The following is a 20,139-nucleotide window of genomic DNA, read 5'->3' on the forward strand; positions in this document are numbered from 1 at the left end:
ACTAATAGCTTTTAACAACTATTCTCCCGTCTTCAAGTGATTATACTAAAGAACTTTCACTACTCCAAAGATAACTAAATACGATATGTGTGAATGTTGAACTACTAAACTAAGAAATACTTAAAAATAAATTAGGATACAAATATAAAATGCATGAAATAATTTGATTGATTAATTGGTGAATGTGAGAAAAACACAATAAAGAGGGAACAATAGATAGATAAAATTAAATAGTGATTTAGAGAAAATATTTTTTTTGGCATTTTGTGCCATCATAGAATTCAACTAGGGTTTGAATTGTATTCTTCGATTTAAACTTCTCAGAATCTATTTCAAATGAAACTCAAGTTAGATCATAAATGATTAATGATAAGGAGATAAAGAAAGATAAATTAAAACATAGTTAATCTTGGTTCACCACCTTAATTCAGAGTTACCTTTTATCCTTTTACACAAAGATATTTTCACATGTAATTATCAATGGCCAAACATATGAGTGAAAGAGAGGAGTGTTTTAACACTTCAGTCGTGTGCAAATATCATCCCCAATTTCATTGAAATGAATCATATCAGTCCAGCCCATTAAGATGATAAAAAAAAAAACTCATCGCTATTGACATGAAACGCTGCGTTGTAGGGCAAACAAAGCGGGAAAACGGTGGTGCCCTATACAAACACCACCAACTAATACAGTAGACCAGAGTTTGTGTGTGTGACATCGAAGAGAAGAATCAAGATGGCGCCAATCATCCAAAGCACTCAACCCTGGGTCGAGAAATAGTAACAACCACTTTCTTTTCAAATCAATTTGAATTTTCTTTCTCTAATTTCCGTTTTCCTCTTATCTAATGTCTCTCCAATTTCTCTCAGTCGCCCAAAGCAAGTGAAAGACGTTGCTCACCAAGAAGAAGTAGTCCGAGTACTCACCAACACTCTCGAAACCGGAAGTTGCCCTCACATGCTCTTCTACGGTCCTCCCGGCACCGGAAAAACCACCACCGCACTCGCCATCGCTCACCAGCTTTTCGGGTACTTTTTACTGTTTTGTGAATTTGAATTCATAGATAATAAACAATTTCGATGACTAATTTGTGATAGTTATGTTGTATAGGCCCGAGCTTTATAAGTCTAGGGTTTTGGAACTGAATGCTAGTGATGATCGTGGTATTAATGTTGTTCGGACTAAGATTAAGGATTTTGCGGCTGTGGCTGTCGGTACCAATCAGAAAAAGAAGTACGTGAAATCCATTGTTGCTTATTTTTTACTCACTTCTCTGCTTATGGGATTTGTATATGTTTTGGGTTTTTATGATGTTTCAGTGGCTATCCTTGTCCGCCGTATAAGATAATTGTTCTCGATGAGGCGGATTCGATGACAGAAGATGCTCAGGTATGTTTGTTTACTCTGTTTTTCATCCTGGACTTGGGTTGGTTAGTGTGATCTGTAAATTTGCAATGGTTTTATGCTATCTATAATTTGGATACAGAATGCACTGAGGCGTACGATGGAAACTTACTCTAAGGTTACAAGGTTCTTTTTTATATGCAACTATATTAGCAGGTACATAGTCTTCTATGAAGCCATTTGCCAATTTCTTTGTCGTTAATCGTTATCAATTTCACATTTTTAAGAGCTCGTTTGGCCCAACTTTTTTAAGTCTTAAAAGTTACTTTAAAGTTAAAGTTAAAAATAAGAGCTTTTAAAATAAAGTTAAAGTTGTTTGGTTATGATTATTTTTTAAACTTTAAAATTATTTTTAATTTAAAAGTTGTTTTTTAATATATATATATATAATTGTTGTATTAACATATATAATTTAGTGTATAGTATAAGAAATTAATTATTATTGAAAATCATTATACAATAAAACAAGATATAATATGCAAAATGAATAACAAGTTGGACAATACTAGCATCTACAAAAATGATAATGTAAACAGAAGAAGAAGAAAAAAATAATAAATAAAATATAATTCTAGATGTTATTAACCATAGAAAAAATTGAAAAACTTACAGTCTATTGTAATAGTGCCATTTTTTTTTAAAGAAAAGTGTTTCCAATGGGATTCGAACCGCGGCCACGTGTTTTAAGCTTCGAAAAAGTTGGTTTCAACTCCTTTTTTACAAGCTCCTTTTACTCAATTTTTTGTCTTTAAAAAAAGCTACTTTTTTTCATAAGAGCTTCATAAAAAATGCGTTTGGCCCTCCATCTCCTTATAAGGAGAAGAAAAGTAGATAAAAAGTCGGGCCAAACAATACCTAAGTAGTACCAATTTCTTTTTTATAAGTAATTTCACCATGATTAACACTATCTTCATCAATTATGGTTCTTGTAGTACTTCTTTGTCATTGTTAGAATAAATTAAACCTGTGTACTAGTTTCTCTATTGCATACTTTGTTTTTCTTATGTTGACAAGAATGTTAAATGAAGGAAAGTTATAAAACTAAGACAATACATTGTAGTCTTTTTTCCTTATTGTAGAGTCCATGTTTTTTTGAGGATAGGTGCCATATTGGTTTTACACAAGGTTGTCATATTTTGTAGGATTATAGAACCACTTGCTTCTAGGTGTGCCAAGTTCAGGTTCAAGCCACTGACAGAAGAAATCATGAGCAGCCGAATATTGTACATCTGCAAAGAAGAAGGAATCTACCTTGACGCTGAGGTAAGAGCCTTAGAGCATATAAAACTGTGTTATTTTAATGGTTTTGATCTTTTGTCTGTAATGGTTTTGTTTACAACATAACGAGTTATCTTAAGTGTATTATCTTCTGTAGGGTCTCTCAACCCTAAGTACTATTTCTCAAGGAGATCTTCGTCGGGCTATAACATACTTGCAGGTGAGCATATTTCCTTATTAATATAGTATGTCTTCAGACATTTAAGTTATGTTACTTCTATTGATATTTTTACATGGTTGCTTTTCTCATATGTGTGCATCTTTTAAATGGCTATGCTTCTGACATGCTCTGCTTGACTCTGGCAAACTAACTACTAACGATTAACTGGGTTAAAGTGTGTTACTTATTAGGAAATTAACGGAACTTTTATCAATGGTAAAATTACCTAGAAATAATTTTTTGGGTAACATTTGTTAAATTGTAGCCAGGTATGTTCTCATTGTTTTTGTTTTCAAATGCTGGCTCAAAATTAAAGTAAATGGAAATTTGTTACAGTGGATACTTCATATTTGCTATAAATGTAGGAATGTATGCTTTAAAATTTGTGCTTTTCTAATGCTGATTTGAAAATGAAATTCAACTGAATAATGGTGAATTGGAGAACTCACATATTGGGCTAATAAGAGGGGTTGCTAGGTTCACATCCAGCCAGTATGGGATTCTTGCTGTTTTTGCCTTAATAATCGTCTTTTCTGTAAATTCTTGGTACAATATATCTGTAAATACTTGCAAAAGAAATGTCCAATTGCTTTCACCTTACGTTCATAACTATTTTGTTGGCATAGATTCTTATGAATTATGGTTGAAACTTGGAACAAATATTGCCATCACCAAGTTAAATCAAGGAAGTTTTAGTATCATTAAAGAGTTTGTTTATTTAATTTTTTTTAATGATTTGACTTACATTTACTGAGTTTGATAGAGACCACGTGACAGGAGATGAATCAAATGAGGTTATGGTTTATAATCAGTCCAATGGGCCCAAGGTGTGGAGAGTATATTCTAGAAGGGGCAAAAAGGGGAAAGAGTAGGAATTCTGTTAGAAAGGCAGAGAGAGAATGATTGTACGTTTCCACAATATAAGGAATGGAAGAGAGGTTGAGAGGATTACCTTGGAAAATACTTTGTTGCTTAGTCATGATTAGGAGGCTCTAGCCCCCTAAAGGAGCTTGCTCTGTGTCAGATCTAGGGTCATTTCCCTCTCTGTATTTCCCTTTTTTCATCACATAATAAAACAATCATTCTTTTCTGTGTGTTGTTCCTTTTTCTCTTAATATTTCTGTTTGTGTTTTGTTGGGTTTCTAACAAATTGGTCCGACCTACCGGATTTGCGACGACAGAGCCAGTGAATGCCACCTAAGAAGGTGACGTTACCGGCGTTCACGAAGATGGAAGCTAGGGTCGAAATGTTAGAGAGTGAGATTTTGGAGGTACGATCAACTCTAGACGAAGTGCAGAATACGGTGACAACCAATCACGCTAACTTGATAGCAATGTTGGAGAAATGCCTGGGTAAGACGTTGACGTTGGATGACGGAGAGACTATGGGTTCTGTTAAAGGTTCGCCGGCAGGAACGAAAAAGGGAGAACCACATGGCACCGTTATCAACAATCTTCGTGGGGATGTGTTGACGGAGTTTCGTCAGTCTGTGAAGAAAGTCGAACTTCCGATGTTTGACGGCGAGGATCCAGCAGGGTGGATCTCGCGAGCAGAAGTCTATTTCCGGGTGCAAGATACCTCACCGGAAGTAAAGGTGAACTTGGCACAACTGTGTATGGAAGGCGCAACGATTCACTTCTTCAATTCTCTCCTAGATGAAGATGAGGTGTTAACATGGGAAGGGTTGAAGGGTGCTCTCTTGGAACGTTATGGAGGAAACGGTGACGGTGACGTTTATGAACAACTCTCAGAACTCCGTCAGAAAGGTACCGTTGAGGAATACATCACCGATTTCGAATACTTAATTGCTCAAATCCCTAAATTACCTGACAAACAATTCCAAGGGTACTTTTTACATGGCTTGAAGAGTGAAATCCGTGGGAAGGTACGAAGTTTGATGATGATGGGTGGTATGACACGGGCAAAACTTCTCCAAGTTTCACGGGCGGTAGAGAAGGAGGTTAGGGGAGAGATGGGTTTGAGCTATAACCGGGGATCCAAATCTTATGGGTCGGGTTATAAGCCCAACAGTAGTGGAGCGGGTCGTGAAAGAGGATCAGATTGGGTTTTTGTAAAAGGGGCCCAAGAACGTGAACTAGGCAACAGTACAAAAAATTCTGTTGGACCCAAGAGAGATAGAGTGGGCCCAAATGAAGGAAGGAGAGCTGGGCCACGAGACAGAGGTTTCTCACACCTCACATACCCACAGTTATTGGAAAGGAAACAAAATGGATTGTGCTTTAAATGTGGTGGGCCCTTTCACCCAATGCATCAATGCCCAGACAAGCAGCTGAGGGTGTTAATAGTAGAAGAGCATGAAGATTTAAGAGAAGGAAATATTTTGGCGGTGGAAATAAATGAAAAGGAAGATGTCGACACTGATGGAGAGATGAGCGTAATGAGCTTGAATAACTTCATCACACCCAGCCGTGAGCAACCTCAAACAATTAAGTTTCAAGGCAAGATTCAAGGCATGCCGGTTTTAATTTTAATTGACAGCGGAGCGACACATAACTTTATTGATCAAAAACTAGTGCGAAGAATGGGTTGGGAGATTGTGGACACACCTGATATGTCGGTCAAATTAGGAGATGGGTTCCAAACCATGACAAGAGGGCGTTGCAAGAGCGTGGAAGTAGAGATGGGAGAAGTGAAGATTGAATGCACACCACATTTGTTTGAATTAGGAGGTCCTGACTTAATCTTGGGAGTTGAATGGTTGAAGACTCTTGGCGACACAATCGTCAATTGGGATAAACAAACTATGCATTTTTGGAGTGGAGGAAAGTGGGTTACGTTGCAAGGGCTAAGGAGAAAGGTTGATAGGGAGGAAGCGCTACAAAGCTTATTGAGCAGGAGTAGAGGCAAGAATGAAGGAGTGTTGTGGTCCATGAATAAGGATCAACAAAACATGACAGAAGCTTCATTATCTTTACATCAACAAAAGGAGTTACAGAAGGTGTTGACACTTTATGACAGTGTGTTTGAAGAGGTGGTTGGGTTACCTCCTAAACGGGGGAGGGAACATGCGATTAACATTCGTGAAGGAGAAGGTCCCGTCAATGTAAGACCTTATCGCTACCCCCACCTTCATAAAAATGAAATAGAAAGACAAATTCAAGAGATGCTAGAAACCGGAATCATTCGACACAGCTCAAGTGCCTATTCCAGTCCCGTCATACTTGTGAAGAAGGATCACACATGGCGGATGTGTGTAGACTATCGTGCTCTTAACAAGGTGACCATTCCGGATAAATTCCCTATTCCGGTGATTGAAGAGTTGTTAGATGAATTACACGGCGCGCGATATTTCTCCAAATTGGATTTAAAATCTGGCTATCACCAAGTTAGAGTAAAGAGTGAGGATGTGCACAAGACGGCGTTTCGAACACACGAAGGGCATTATGAATTTTTAGTTATGCCGTTCGGATTGATGAATGCTCCATCAACGTTTCAAGGACTTATGAATGAAGTGTTTAGACCAATGCTGAGAAAAGGGGTGTTGGTGTTTTTCGATGATATTTTAATATATAGCCAAGACTGGCAGCAACATATGAATCAATTGAGTCAAGTTTTTCACATCCTGCAAACACATGGTCTGAAGGCTAACCGGAAGAAATGCCAATTTGGGCAAAGCAAGATAGAATACTTAGGGCACATGATATCTGAAGAAGGAGTTGCTGTGGATCCTAACAAGTATAGTAGTGTGGTGCAGTGGCCGATACCAAAAAATGTGAAAGGGGTGAGAGGATTTTTGGGATTAACCGGCTATTATAGAAAATTCATTCGTGATTATGGAAAAATAGCCAAGCCTTTAACTGAATTGACCAAGAAGGATGCATTTGGTTGGGGACGAGAGGCACAACAGGCTTTTGAATTGTTGAAGAAGAAATTGATAGAAGCACCGGTGCTAGCTTTGCCTGACTTTGAGAAAGAATTTGTTATTGAGTGTGATGCTTCGGGAACTGGTGTTGGGGCTATTTTGAGACAAGGTAAGAATCCTATTGCTTACTTTAGTAAGGCTCTAGGGGTGAGGAACTTGGCAAAATCAGCATATGAGAAAGAACTGATGGCGTGTGTTCTAGCTATCCAACACTGGAGGCCCTACTTATTGGGAAGGAAATTTGTGGTGTTGACTGATCAACGAAGCCTTAAGGATTTGTTACAACAAAAAATCATAACTGGTGAACAACAAAACTTGGTAGCCAAGTTGCTGGGGTTTAATTTTGACATGCGTTACAAACCGGGGAGATTGAATCAAGGAGCAGATGCCTTATCACGAATTCAAGAGGAAGGTGAATTTAACAATATTGTGTCTTATCCTTTTTGGGAAGAGTTGCAGCAGGTGCAACATGAGATACAGGCTGATGAAAAGTTAAGAAAAGTTTGGCAAGAGTTATCTGGGGATCCAGCATCACATCCAGAGTACAGTATACAACATGGCCAATTAATATACAAAGGGAGGTTGGTTCTGTCATCACAATCTGCGTTGATTCCAAGGATGCTGAAGGAATTTCATAGTTCACCTCAGGGAGGGCATTCAGGATTCCTGAGAACGTACCGGAGAATAGCTGCTAACGTATATTGGCCGGGAATGAAAAATACTGTTCAAGAATTTGTTAAAGAGTGTGACACTTGTCAGAGACAGAAATATGTAGCAGCATCTCCAGGGGGTCTTCTTCAGCCCTTACCAGTCCCAATGAATGTGTGGGAAGACTTGTCAATGGACTTCATAACAGGGTTACCGAAATCCAAAGGTTATGAAGCGGTGATGGTGGTCGTAGATAGACTATCTAAGTACTCCCACTTTGTGCCCCTCAAACACCCGTATACGGCCCGAAGTTTGGCGGAGATATTTGTCAAGGAAATTATTAGGTTGCACGGCATCCCTATGTCAATTGTGAGCGATCGGGACCCTATATTCATGAGTCATTTTTGGAGAGAGCTATTCAAATTACAGGGAACACATTTGAAGTTTAGCTCAGCCTATCACCCCGAGTCCGATGGACAGACCGAGGTAGTCAATCGTTGTCTCGAAACCTATCTTCGTTGTTTTGCTGCTGATCAACCGAAGGTGGGGATGAATTGGATTTCATGGGCAGAATTTTGGTTCAATACCACTTATCATTCTGCAACCCAACAGACCCCTTTCGAGGTTGTATATGGAAGGAAGGCACCGGTTGTGGTTCGTTGGGGAGTTGGTGAGACACGTGTTGAAGCTGTTTCACGGGAATTACAGGACAGAGATGAAGCATTGCGGCAATTGCGAGAACAGTTGCTAAGGGCGCAAAGTAGAATGAAAGCACAGGCAGATGCTAACAGAGTTGATAAATCCTTTGAAATTGGGGAATGGGTGTTTGTTAAATTGAGGGCACATAGACAACAATCTGTGGTTTCCCGTATTCATGCCAAGTTAGCAGCACGGTATTTTGGTCCATATCCGGTGATTGATAGAGTTGGGGCTGTAGCATACAAGTTAAAGTTACCCGAAGGGTCGAAAATTCATCCCGTTTTCCATGTGTCGTTGCTTAAGAAGGCTGTAGGAAATTATCAAGGTGAAGAGAACTTGCCGGACCAATTGGAAGGTGAAGAACCAATTATCCCAGAACCGGACAAGGTGCTAGTGTCCAGGAAAGTAACAAAACAAGGCGAAGAAGTGCAACAGTGGCTGGTACAGTGGAAGGGTCAGAACGCGGATGAAGCAACATGGGAAGATGTTGTGACAATTAGAAGTCAGTTTCCGACATTTCACCTTGAGGACAAGGTTGAAGTTTCAGAAGGGAGTATTGATAGAGACCACGTGACAGGAGATGAATCAAATGAGGTTATGGTTTATAATCAGTCCAATGGGCCCAAGGTGTGGAGAGTATATTCTAGAAGGGGCAAAAAGGGGAAAGAGTAGGAATTCTGTTAGAAAGGCAGAGAGAGAATGATTGTACGTTTCCACAATATAAGGAATGGAAGAGAGGTTGAGAGGATTACCTTGGAAAATACTTTGTTGCTTAGTCATGATTAGGAGGCTCTAGCCCCCTAAAGGAGCTTGCTCTGTGTCAGATCTAGGGTCATTTCCCTCTCTGTATTTCCCTTTTTTCATCACATAATAAAACAATCATTCTTTTCTGTGTGTTGTTCCTTTTTCTCTTAATATTTCTGTTTGTGTTTTGTTGGGTTTCTAACAGAGTTTGTGCCGATCAATTCCTTCTAGAACAAAAACAATGACCAAGCTTTTGAACACTGCATTTGCACATATATCTTTTTTACTTATTATTTTGACTAATGCGGGATTAATGTTGCAGTCTGCTGCTCGCTTATTTGGATCTTCCATCTCATCGAAGGACCTGATTTCTGTGTCTGGGGTAGGTTCTCACACCAACTCCTGTGGTTTGTTTTGTTTCTATTTTAAAGAAAACAATATATGCATTTTGAGGTCATACTCATTATCATTGATGCTATTTGCTTGTCTAATGATACACGCTACACTCAGATTTAATGATTGGCATAAAAGGAGTGCTAGCAACACACTCTCTTTGATCGGTTAAAACTCACACGGGTCCCATATAAATTTGGTGGGGTCCATGTGAATTTTAACCAATCCGAGAGTGTGTTAAAAAAATGTGTGTCAAAGAGTTTGTTGCTAGCATTATTATTGGCATAATTATTGGCTGTAGGAGAAAGGGCGTGTGTTGCCAGTGTCTTTTTTTATTGTAAATATTTTCCTTCCTGGTTTTTATATATGAAAAACATGGATTAATAGTTATTTCACTGTTTGTTATAATGTTGTGCCATGGCATGAGTTCACAAAATTTGCAGCCTGTATGTCATTGTATGGAACATTGGATGTTGTCTATTACCTTATGCTTCCTTTGTGGTATCTAATCTTGCTGTTTACCATCTTGCAAATTTGATTGGTTGTGTGGGAAAACCTCTCTTTTTCTCTCTTCTTGCTTATCCTGTATATCTTAAATCTTTATCTTTCAGATTGTTCCAGCAGAGGTTGTTGAGGCACTTCTTAAAGCATGCAAAAGTGGTAATTTTGATTTAGCCAACAAGGAAGTCAACAATTTCATTGCAGAGGGGTACCCTGTCTCTCAGATGCTAACTCAGGTCTTGTTTTGCCAGTTTCTGTGGGAAGTTCTTTTGTTGATAACTGTACTTACCCAATTAAGTCTTCAACAAAATAACTGATTCTTTTTCCTTCAGTTGTTTGAGGCTATTGTTGAAGAAAATGACATATCTGATGAACAGAAGGCCAGAATATCCAAGAAGCTGGGTGAAGCAGATAAGGTTACTTATGACACTTTAGGAATTAATATCTACACTAACCTCAACCCTTTTTCCTTCTCTTGTTCCTACATATGGTTTTTAACTTCAAATAGTTGAAAGTAAATTATTACAAATAGTTAGGGGATGTATGCAAAATTAGTTCATGTAAAATATTAAAGTTATGGATTGAGTAAAAGAAGTTAAAATTATAAAGTTAGAAAGAATTCAAATTTAAAATCTACAATGAGAGATGTTAAGAATGACACATATATAAGAGTGAAATAGTTCAGATTTAGGAAGAAAGCAAATTTCAAGACACATTGAGAAATTAGAGAAGAAATAGAATGGAGACTTGAATGGGAAAAATCAGCATAAAATGTGAAATTGAAAATTAAATATTGAGATTATAAGTAACTAATGTTTGGAAAATTATTATTTTTTACTATGCTCATCAAGTTGGGTTCGGTTCTTACTTATTTCTTGTGGAATTGCAGTGCCTAGTTGATGGTGCTGATGAATACCTGCAGCTTCTTGGTGTTGTCAGCATTACAATACAGGCTTTATGTAACATGCCAGAAGGATTTGCTTATGAGGGTTAACTATTAGATATTCACCATGTTGGTGGCCGTTGTTAACTTGCTATTTGTGTAGAATTCAATTTCAAGGATTTCAACCATGGTAGTTATGCTCAGTAACTTGTCCTGTACCGAGCAAGTATTTTAGTACTAGCATAGGACGTGAAACAGTTATAGTCCATGTTTAATTCATGGTGGCAAAGATTAATTTCGAATGAATTAATTTCTTAAAATTGATTATGTATCTCTTTCCTTTTCAAGCCCTTTCTCGCTTCCATTCTAGAACAGAAATGGTGGAAAATTTGAATTTTTAAAATTAGCTGCAAATCATTTGATATATTCCTTTATTCAAATGATGCATCTGTTTGAATTTACATTGTTACTGTACTTTTTACTTCCATAATACAAATTTAAAATGTTTGTGTACTATTCCTGAAACATGATTTCATAACTTTTTTAACAAGCTTCTAAGTTGCTGTAGGGTCAGAACTAAGAAAATAATAAACACGCCGAAGTTTATTATGATCAGGAAGCTGTAATTACTCTAAATGATAACTGTCAGCACTTTTACCCCATGAAGAAAGTTATTTGATTAACATTTTTTTTTTTTTTTGGTGGGGGTCAGTTCTGGCATCAAGTGGTTCCAGCCCCCTCCCGATCGCAGTTGCGGGGGATCGAACCGTGGTTCTCCCTACCAAGTTCAGCGCCAATCACCACTGAACCAACTAACGATTGGTGATTAACATTAATCTTGCTTGGTAATATTGTTACAAGTCATTGATCATCAAATAGTAAATTACCATTACTCATAACAAGCAATTAAATTAATTTCAGCTAGTGCCCAATAGTGTTTTCAAATACGAGCAGCATATCTTGCGTCCTATACACCAATAACTCACCATCAAGTCTCAAATATGAGTAGCACTCTTAAACGAGGACTTTTGAGATCATTAAAGACAAATATTGAGACTATAAACAATCGAAATTACGCCCACTGATGTAGGAAAGGTAACTCATTCATATGTTATTGTTTATTTCATTCATTCAAATCCTGACAAGAATGTAGCTAAAAGAGTAGGTCCGTGACCGTCCATATACTAAATTCTTAATTGATGTTTGAATATTGAAATTTGATTGATACCAAAAAGTCTAAAATATTAAGCTTAGTCACATGGAAAATAAGCAAATAAGACAACAAAACAAAATTGGCCTAGAAAAATACAAGAAAAAAAAAACAGAAACAAAATCAGTTACTCAAATCATCGAGTGCGGCCCCACAAAATTGCCGCCAGCACCGGAACTCATTACTTGTTATCAGTGTCACCCTGTTACAGTATTTGTTACAAGCACTCACTCTCTTATATATGGAACGTTTAGTTTTAGAATAATAAAAATCAAATTGAAAACAATGGTTGTAATGGAAGATGATTCGTTCAAGAAGCCAGGAGCAGTTCCATTCAAATGGGAAATCAAACCCGGACTCCCCATTCCCCACCATCATCACAACCCGGAATCTCCCTCATTCAGGCTCAAACCACCGCCGCAACTCGGGTCCTACAAGTTATCTCCGGTGGAGCCCCGAACACGATCCTTCCGGTCAAACTCTAAGGTCCGTTCTAATAGATGGAGATTTGAACGGCCGCTCCTTTCCCAACCTGAGATAGTGACCTCTTCCGGTTGTTTCTTCTCGCCTTTCCTGAAGCGTTTACGGAGCAAGAAGACGGTTCCGAAGAGAGTGGTGGAGCCCGATTATACATCGGAGGTGGATACGATTAGTCGGTGGTCTTTGTTGTCGACTAAATCACCCTCGCCGTTCCGGCCTTCCACGGTGTCGTCTTCTGTCGCGTCGTCGCCGCAGCTCGTTGGTGATGTTGAATGGGCCGGGTTCGGGCTTTTCTGAAATAATAGTTTGGTTTTTAAGTGTATATTTTTGTGAGAGTTTGTAGGTAAAAGATAAAGAAATCGTAGTTGAATAATATATTTGGAAAACTATTATAGCCACATACATACCCCCGGGTTCATGGCTCAGGTGCTTATATTAGAGAGACTTTTGTTTTTGTTGGTGTTTAAATTAAGAGTAGTCCTATTTAGTACGAAGTAATTTGAAGAAGAAATGTAAAAATGAGTATGTGTCACTATTTTAGTGGTAAATTTTAAATTAATTTTAAATTTAACTTCCTTTTTAATAGGGATCATATGGTTGTTGTGATAATAGATGGTTAGAATCTATTCTTCCTTTTCTTGTTTTTCCACTTTCTTACTGGTAATCATTTTTCTTAAATCAAACTTTAAATTAGTGTTTATCTCGTCATAACAAAAAATTATCTTCAAATTTAATTTGTTTGCACGGATTAATATTTGGTTTTGACACATGAATGGGAGGTCATGCAGTTTCTCTTGAATGGATACATGAATAGATTCTCTTAAATAGACGACTTTGGTGGACTGTGGACAACAACTCGCAAAGTGACTCAAATTGCAAACATGCTGCATGCAATCCGTGAGTTTTTCTTTTTACATCCCTTAAAACCTTTTAAAATTTCATGCAATTGACAAAAATGTCATTCAAATTTTGAATGAAATATTGTTTGTTTTTTGGTGTGAGAATTCTCGTGGGTTTTATTTTAGAAAAACTATTTTACTGGGTTGAGAAGTATGCGTATTATATATAAAATACTCTTAGTATTGATTTTCAAGCAATGCGAGACTATTTTGGTCAACCCGAAAACACATGAAATTCAACTTGTTACACGTCAAACACCAACAAATCGTAAATAATTAAAAACATTAATTAAATACAAAGACGATCATAGATAAGACACACTAGTTACTTCTTCACTAAACTCAATTATGCATGCCATGACCTCTTTAAACATCATGTGACGAATTATACTTGAACATATAACATCAACAAATTAGATTAGGATGTCGTCTAAGTCGATTGGCTCCAGTGAACAATACTGACCACATATTAAGCAAATGGTTCTCACATCATCATTGTTTTGTAGTTGCATGTTGGTTAAGTGAACATGTCTTTCATCGTCAATTGACGAACGCCAATCGACGAACGCCAATACTCAATACTGACCATCCTTCTCGTGTCGTGGTGGTTGAGACAAAAATTCATTTGGTCAAGTTAGTGCTTCATGTTAGACGGTGTAACATCGACATTGATCTTAAACAAACGGGGACAAGTCTCATTGTTGTAGTAAGCATCTATGTAGGAGTTCATTGTTTTTATGACGTGAACGGTAAATGAACCAAACACCCGCCATTTTATACAATTTCATTACCCACAAAAAGTGTTAGTGCAAATTAGACCATACAAAAAAATCCAATGACCTTTCGTATTGTACCTACCCAGTCTCAACCCTAAATTTGGCTCAATGAAAAGGGGTTCGATACAATCATGAAGGCCAAAAAGTAAAGATATTTATGATAGCGTGATGTTAGGATGATGAATTAAGAGGAAAAATTATCTTCATGGTTGGCAAGCAGAAGGTTCTAAGACCCGTGGAGCAAGCATAAACCTACCATAGAAAACACCTAATCCTGGTAGGAAACAAAGAAGAGCTGTCAGATTACATAACGAGTCGTATACTAACATCTGTCTGCTCGCACGACTATGATTGAAGCTAAGGAACACTGGTAGTAAAAAAAAATCTAATATGCCCTTATATAAAGGACTACATACATTAAATAAAGGTACAAAAAATTCCTTAAAATTTTATACCTTTCATATTTGACAACCAGTGACTTAGACGTCAGAGTGTTTGCAGACACCTTGTCCCTCAAAATCAACCAAACAACAAAGACGGGACAAATACTCAGAATTATGACGACCGTAACATGACTGTATTATCCTTTGAGAAGAAGATTTCTTACCGGAAAATACACATATTATAAAATCTATACTATGCCAAAAAAATACAAACATAGGTTCATATTATAGAATCCAGACTATGCTAAAAACCCCTTAAATTGGTTCAAATTATATAACCCTGACTATGCCTAAAAAATTCCCAGTAATGGTTCAAACTATAGAATATGTTCCGATCCGGGATGCCACATATATGATAATGGCCTAATAAAGTGTGAAACAAAAAAACGAAAACCAAAAAGCTCACGAAGCAACAAAGACCGTCAGATCAATGCAAGGAAAAATCTCAGGGAATTTATCCCATGAGACAAGTATCCTCAAGGAAAAGGTTCTTGAAATTTAAACCATAGAATCCTACTATAAGGAGCTAAGGAAGACCCCCTATGTTCAGGTACATAATTTTCTAATCGTAAATATCTCTCACTTTCAATCATTATAGAATTTAGTGTAAGAGTGTTTGCAAGTACCCGCAGAACAGATCACCAAAGCACATTTAGAAAACTAGAGCTCACTATTAGTTTTGAGTACCCTTTATTTGTGAACCTCGTCGATCTTTACAAGATCATTGGTGCCATCTATGGGAAATATTCAACAAAAATCCATTGTCTTTCACACTATGATGGAAAATTATGGAGAAAGAGGTCATTCGACATTACCTTAAATCTAACACATCACAACCGCGACCAGAACAACCACCATAACAAGGCATATTCAAAGAGAATGAGAGGGATACAAATCTCCCTCGTCTTCCCATCCCCGATGAAGTCTTCTACCGTTAGTATCGTATTCACACCATGACCTGCATCAGAGGATAATTGTTCATATTATAGGAATACCTATCAATAAACTCTCCAACCACATACAGAGCAATAATCATGACCAATATTTTGTCGTGTCGGTGGGTCTCCTCTATTCTAATAGAATAATATGTCATTCCCTCAAGAAGAACACCAATAAGATATTGCCATTGATGCATAGCTTAGAGATTCACCGAAAATGGGGTGATCCTCTTATCTTTCTATGAAGAATAATTAGTTAATGACATTTTAAACCACCACATATTTATTATGATAAAGACTACGATAGGCGAGTTCAACTTCTGACATGCACTAGTGGATCTAGGGACATCATGTGTGAAGAAACATACAAAAATTTAGGCCCGAGGGGAACTCATTAACGTTACTATGGTTGAAACCTATAGGGTTTTGATGAAACTGACCCAAAGCCTTGGGATCACACAAAACTTCTAGTAGCATTTAGAGAAAAAAACATGATGATCACCAACGTCAAATTCCTGGTGATAGGTAAAAATCCATTTATAAATGCATCATGGATATGCAGTGGCGGAACCAGAAATTTTAAAGAGTCTGGGCAAAAAATTTACACCTTATTTTTACCATTTTACACCCTGTTTCTACTCATTTTGCCATTGATTTTGTCTAAAAAATTTGCCGTTGATATTGTCCAAAAGTTTCACACCCAGTTTTTACTAATTTTGTCATTAATTTTGTCTAAAATTTTGCTCCTGATGTTGTCTAAAAATCGACTATCAAGTGAGGAATATATAATAAAAGGAGGGGTTGAGCCCTGGCGCGTGCCCGGGCTCGCTGGGCTATAGCTCCGCCCCTGTGGGTATGCTGACATTGAAATGTATATGCGCATTGTCCTCAATGATATACCTAAAGGTGAAATTCCATTCCAAAACCAATAGGGTTTCCCTACTCGATACAAATTTTGTGTTATCACACACATGTTTTCTAGATCTTTTTGAGAATTTTACCATATAAGTGTGGATCTATATGTTTGTAGATACTCCAACTGATAATGCTTTGATCCTTTGAGTGTCATGACGATTTTAATGATGATTACAATGTTCGTTGGAATCGTGCTGGTTGACCCCATGCTTGATCATGTTTATTTTAGAGATATCTTTCCAACTACCTCTGATGATGTTACTCACCCTAAAGTCATCTCAAGCCTCATAAGAGATAAGATTCAAGGTTACAATAAAATTCTAAAATAAAAGATAATATAACAAGGAACTTGAAGCTTCAAAATTGTAAAAGAGAGAAAGTGTGAAAGCTCACTTGGTCGATCGTGCACTTAGCATAATGTATGAGTGACCAGAGTATTATAAAAATATTAAAGTAACTCCTAAGTTACTAAAACAACTCTCACACACTAAAAAAGTGTTTTTAAGGACCCTCTCTTTGATAAAATCATCAAAAACATGTTTTTCACACATAACTAGTTGGTTACAATCTCAAATGATCCATTATGAGCGAAAACTACACTGAATAATCAATTATCTAATAGGTCTAATCGATTAGCTCATTTATAATATCTCATAATCAATTAACAGGGTTAATAATTAATTAGTAGTGGTGTAATTTTAAATTTTCCATTTTAACATTATATAACCAATTATACATATGACATAATCGATTCTGATTATTAAAAAGCACATGGATCATTTTCTTTTTTAGCTACAATTTCTCCTATTAAAGGAGGGCACCTCATCATTATTTTCCAAACCTGAATTCGTTTTAAATCATTCTTTTGTCATTTAAACCTCTTTCTTTTATTTTTTCTTTGACTAAAACTTTCCTTAGTGCCTTTATGAGTGAAATACATTTGTGAGTTTTTAGTTGTACCGATGTTCAACTATTTTATCCTAGTAAAACCTGTAAAAATCTCCATTTGATTTGGGAGATTAACGTGCTAAAATCTCCCAATCGATTGTAATAAGGTTCTTAGGCATATCTTGGTAAAAGCTCAAAAGATATTACTAGTGGAACTATAAATAAGTTTTTCTTAAAGAGAGGAGAAGTCCAAGAGATCAGTTGAACCTCTTTATGTCCTAGTGCAATCTCTCCATCTTATTCTTTTTAATTTTAGTCATTTACTTTCCTCTACATTTATGTCTTTCCATTTTCTACTACTTTTATCCTTGCTCTTTTAATCATACTAACACAAATTAATGTTTTAAGAGATAAATTTTAATCACGAATTTTGAATACCACAATTCTTCCCCTCTTGTGCTTAGAGTCACTTGTTCAATATGTGGTATCAGAGCCTAAATCCTGTTAAAGACTATTCGTCCCAAAAGAAAGGAAATAACTTCGGGAAATTCACTAAAAAAATCACCATCCTTAAATGGAGAAGGGTATGGTTTGTGGAAAGATAAGATGATAATCTTCATTGAGGGGATACATCGCGGTATTTGGAAGGATGTGAAAGAAGGTCCATTTGTTCCTGCACATGAAGTTAATGGTGTTATGATGAACAAAGACAATGAAGATGATTGGACCAAAGATTAGAAAGAAAAGGTGCAACGTAGTTTTAAAGCAAAAATGATCATCACTACCACTCTCGTATTGATGAGTTCTTGCATGTTTTTCACTAAGAAACTGCAAAAGAAATGTTAGATACCCTCTAAGTTTCCCACGACGGTACTACTGAGGTAAAAAGGTCTAGGCTAAACACATTGTCTGATGATTATGAGCTCCTCACAATAAAACCTGAAATGAACATTTATGACAAGAAAAACGGTTCACTCATATCATGAATCACATTATAACTATTGGGAAGAATTTTCAAAATAAGGACTTGATTGTAAAAGTCACTGAGACTTCTAAATCTAGGGATTTTTCACTCATGGACTTGGAAAGTCTATTTGGTGAATTGTGAGAATATGAGATGGAACTAAAAATACTCGCTAATGATGAAGAAGAAAACAAGATGAAGAAGAAGAGTCTAGCTATCAAGGTTAAAGAAGAGAAAAACTATGCCACTAATGAAGAAATATCGCTAATAATGAAGAACTTCAAAAGATTCATGAAGCGTGAATGACAACAAGAATGGCAGAGAAAAATCAAGGGAAAATCAACATTCACTCCTATATGCTTTCAATGTGGGAAGAAAGGGCATACAAGACTAAAATGTCCCCAAAATCAGAAAAGGCAAAGAAACGTCAGAAGGAAGAAAATAAATCTTACACCGTCTGGGATGACAATGATATGGACTCCTTAGATAAAGAAGCCATTATATGTCTCATGGCAGACCACGAAGATAACAAGGTAACTTTCACTTTTCTTATCATTACTTATTTCAGATTTGGAAGAAGTTAAATAAAGAACCAAGTAAGTTGAAAAAAATTGTCTCAAATTCTAAAGAGAACATATCCTTCCTTGAAATTGACAATAAAAACCTCATGGAAGAAGTGGAAAATCATAAAAAATTAAAGTGTTTCAACTCAAGTCTCTTCCACTTCCCATAAAGTGTCAGTTGAATCTTATAAGTTAGATCAATGTGCTGATTTGAAAAGTGACAGTAAAGATTTACAAACCACACTTAAAAGATTCACTAAAGGAAGAGATAACTTGAATATTCTTCTTGGAAATCAAAGAGCATCATACATTAAGGATGACTTAGGTTATGGACATGCTAATAATGTTAAGCAATTTACAAAATTTGCCATGATCATAAAACTCCTAAGTGCAAAACCCTTAAATGCAACTATTGCAACAAAAATGACTACGTTGCTCTTTTATACTTTAACAAGAAAAGTCATGAAATTAAAGATGGCCATCCTCCCTTATATTTTTATAGAAAGCATCATGAACAAAAAATGAAAAGCATGTCTACTATATATTTATGCAATTATGAATCTCTTGAAAAACCCAATGGGGGTATTTGTCAAGCTAACACTAAAGGATCCATAATGATTTGGATATTTAAAGTAAAGATCTGATTTTTTGTACAGGAGTGCTTTAAAATTTATAACATTAAGTGGTATCTCGATAGCGGTTGTTCAAATCACATGATTGAAGACAAGACTCTGTTCATATCTTTCTCTCCTAAGAAAGGAGTTTTGTCTCCTATGGTGACAACAACAAAGGGAGAATAATTGGTATTGGCACCATTGGTAAGTTCCTCAATCCAATGACAGGGGACGCTCTTTTAGTTAATGGCTTGAAGCATAATTTTCTAAGTATTAGCCAATCATGTGACAGAGGTAACAATGTAACTTTTAATTCTTCTGGATGAAATTGGTGTACGAGTAAAGAAGAAATTAATTCATGTGCTTCGATATAGATTCTATGCAACACATGTATGGATTAGAGTTTTCCCTTTGTTAACGTATGCATTTGCGGAAGCATTGAAGAGGATAAGAAAGAAACAAAAGAAAGAGAATTATATTATTATTATTCTGAATACATTGAGTGGGTCTATATATGGAGGATAATATATCCGTTACAAACAGAATCAGACTACAAATGTGGAAAGATAGTTACATATGGTAGTGGGCTTTTGGTTAGGATTATATTGGGCTTGTGGATTAATATTGGAAGTGGGCCTATGTATTCCAACACCCCCCTCAAACTGGAGTGGATGTTCAGTAATCCCAGTTTGGAAATGCAGGCTGAGAATGGTCCAAGGTGCAAAGCTTTGGTGAAGACGTCTGCGACTTGGTTTGTAGAGTTAATTGGCATGAGGTGTATGGTTTTTGCTTGTATCTTGTCTCGAACGAGGTGGCAGTCCATTTCTATGTGCTTTGTGCGTTCGTGAAATATA

At 36.7% G+C, this 20,139-nt stretch overlaps 2 protein-coding genes across 2 annotated transcripts; both read left to right on the top strand.

Moving 5' to 3' along the window:
• Positions 1-634: 634 nt before the first annotated feature.
• On the top strand, positions 635-10,963 carry LOC131661405 (replication factor C subunit 2). Its single transcript, XM_058930943.1, has 11 exons — positions 635-780; positions 871-1,029; positions 1,112-1,234; positions 1,321-1,390; positions 1,488-1,561; positions 2,548-2,668; positions 2,781-2,843; positions 9,141-9,200; positions 9,823-9,948; positions 10,045-10,128; positions 10,602-10,963. Exons 1-11 carry the CDS (start codon positions 737-739, stop codon positions 10,704-10,706), a joined length of 1,029 nt encoding a protein of 342 aa, XP_058786926.1. The 5' UTR covers positions 635-736; the 3' UTR covers positions 10,707-10,963.
• A 969-nt stretch (positions 10,964-11,932) lies between these two features.
• Positions 11,933-12,887, top strand: LOC131661406 (uncharacterized). The gene has a single exon (XM_058930944.1). It carries the CDS (start codon positions 12,091-12,093, stop codon positions 12,580-12,582), a length of 492 nt encoding a protein of 163 aa, XP_058786927.1. The 5' UTR covers positions 11,933-12,090; the 3' UTR covers positions 12,583-12,887.
• The last annotated feature ends 7,252 nt before the right edge of the window (positions 12,888-20,139 follow it).

This window comes from Vicia villosa, linkage group LG3, assembly GCF_029867415.1.
Source record: "Vicia villosa cultivar HV-30 ecotype Madison, WI linkage group LG3, Vvil1.0, whole genome shotgun sequence".
NCBI lineage: Eukaryota > Viridiplantae > Streptophyta > Magnoliopsida > Fabales > Fabaceae > Vicia > Vicia villosa.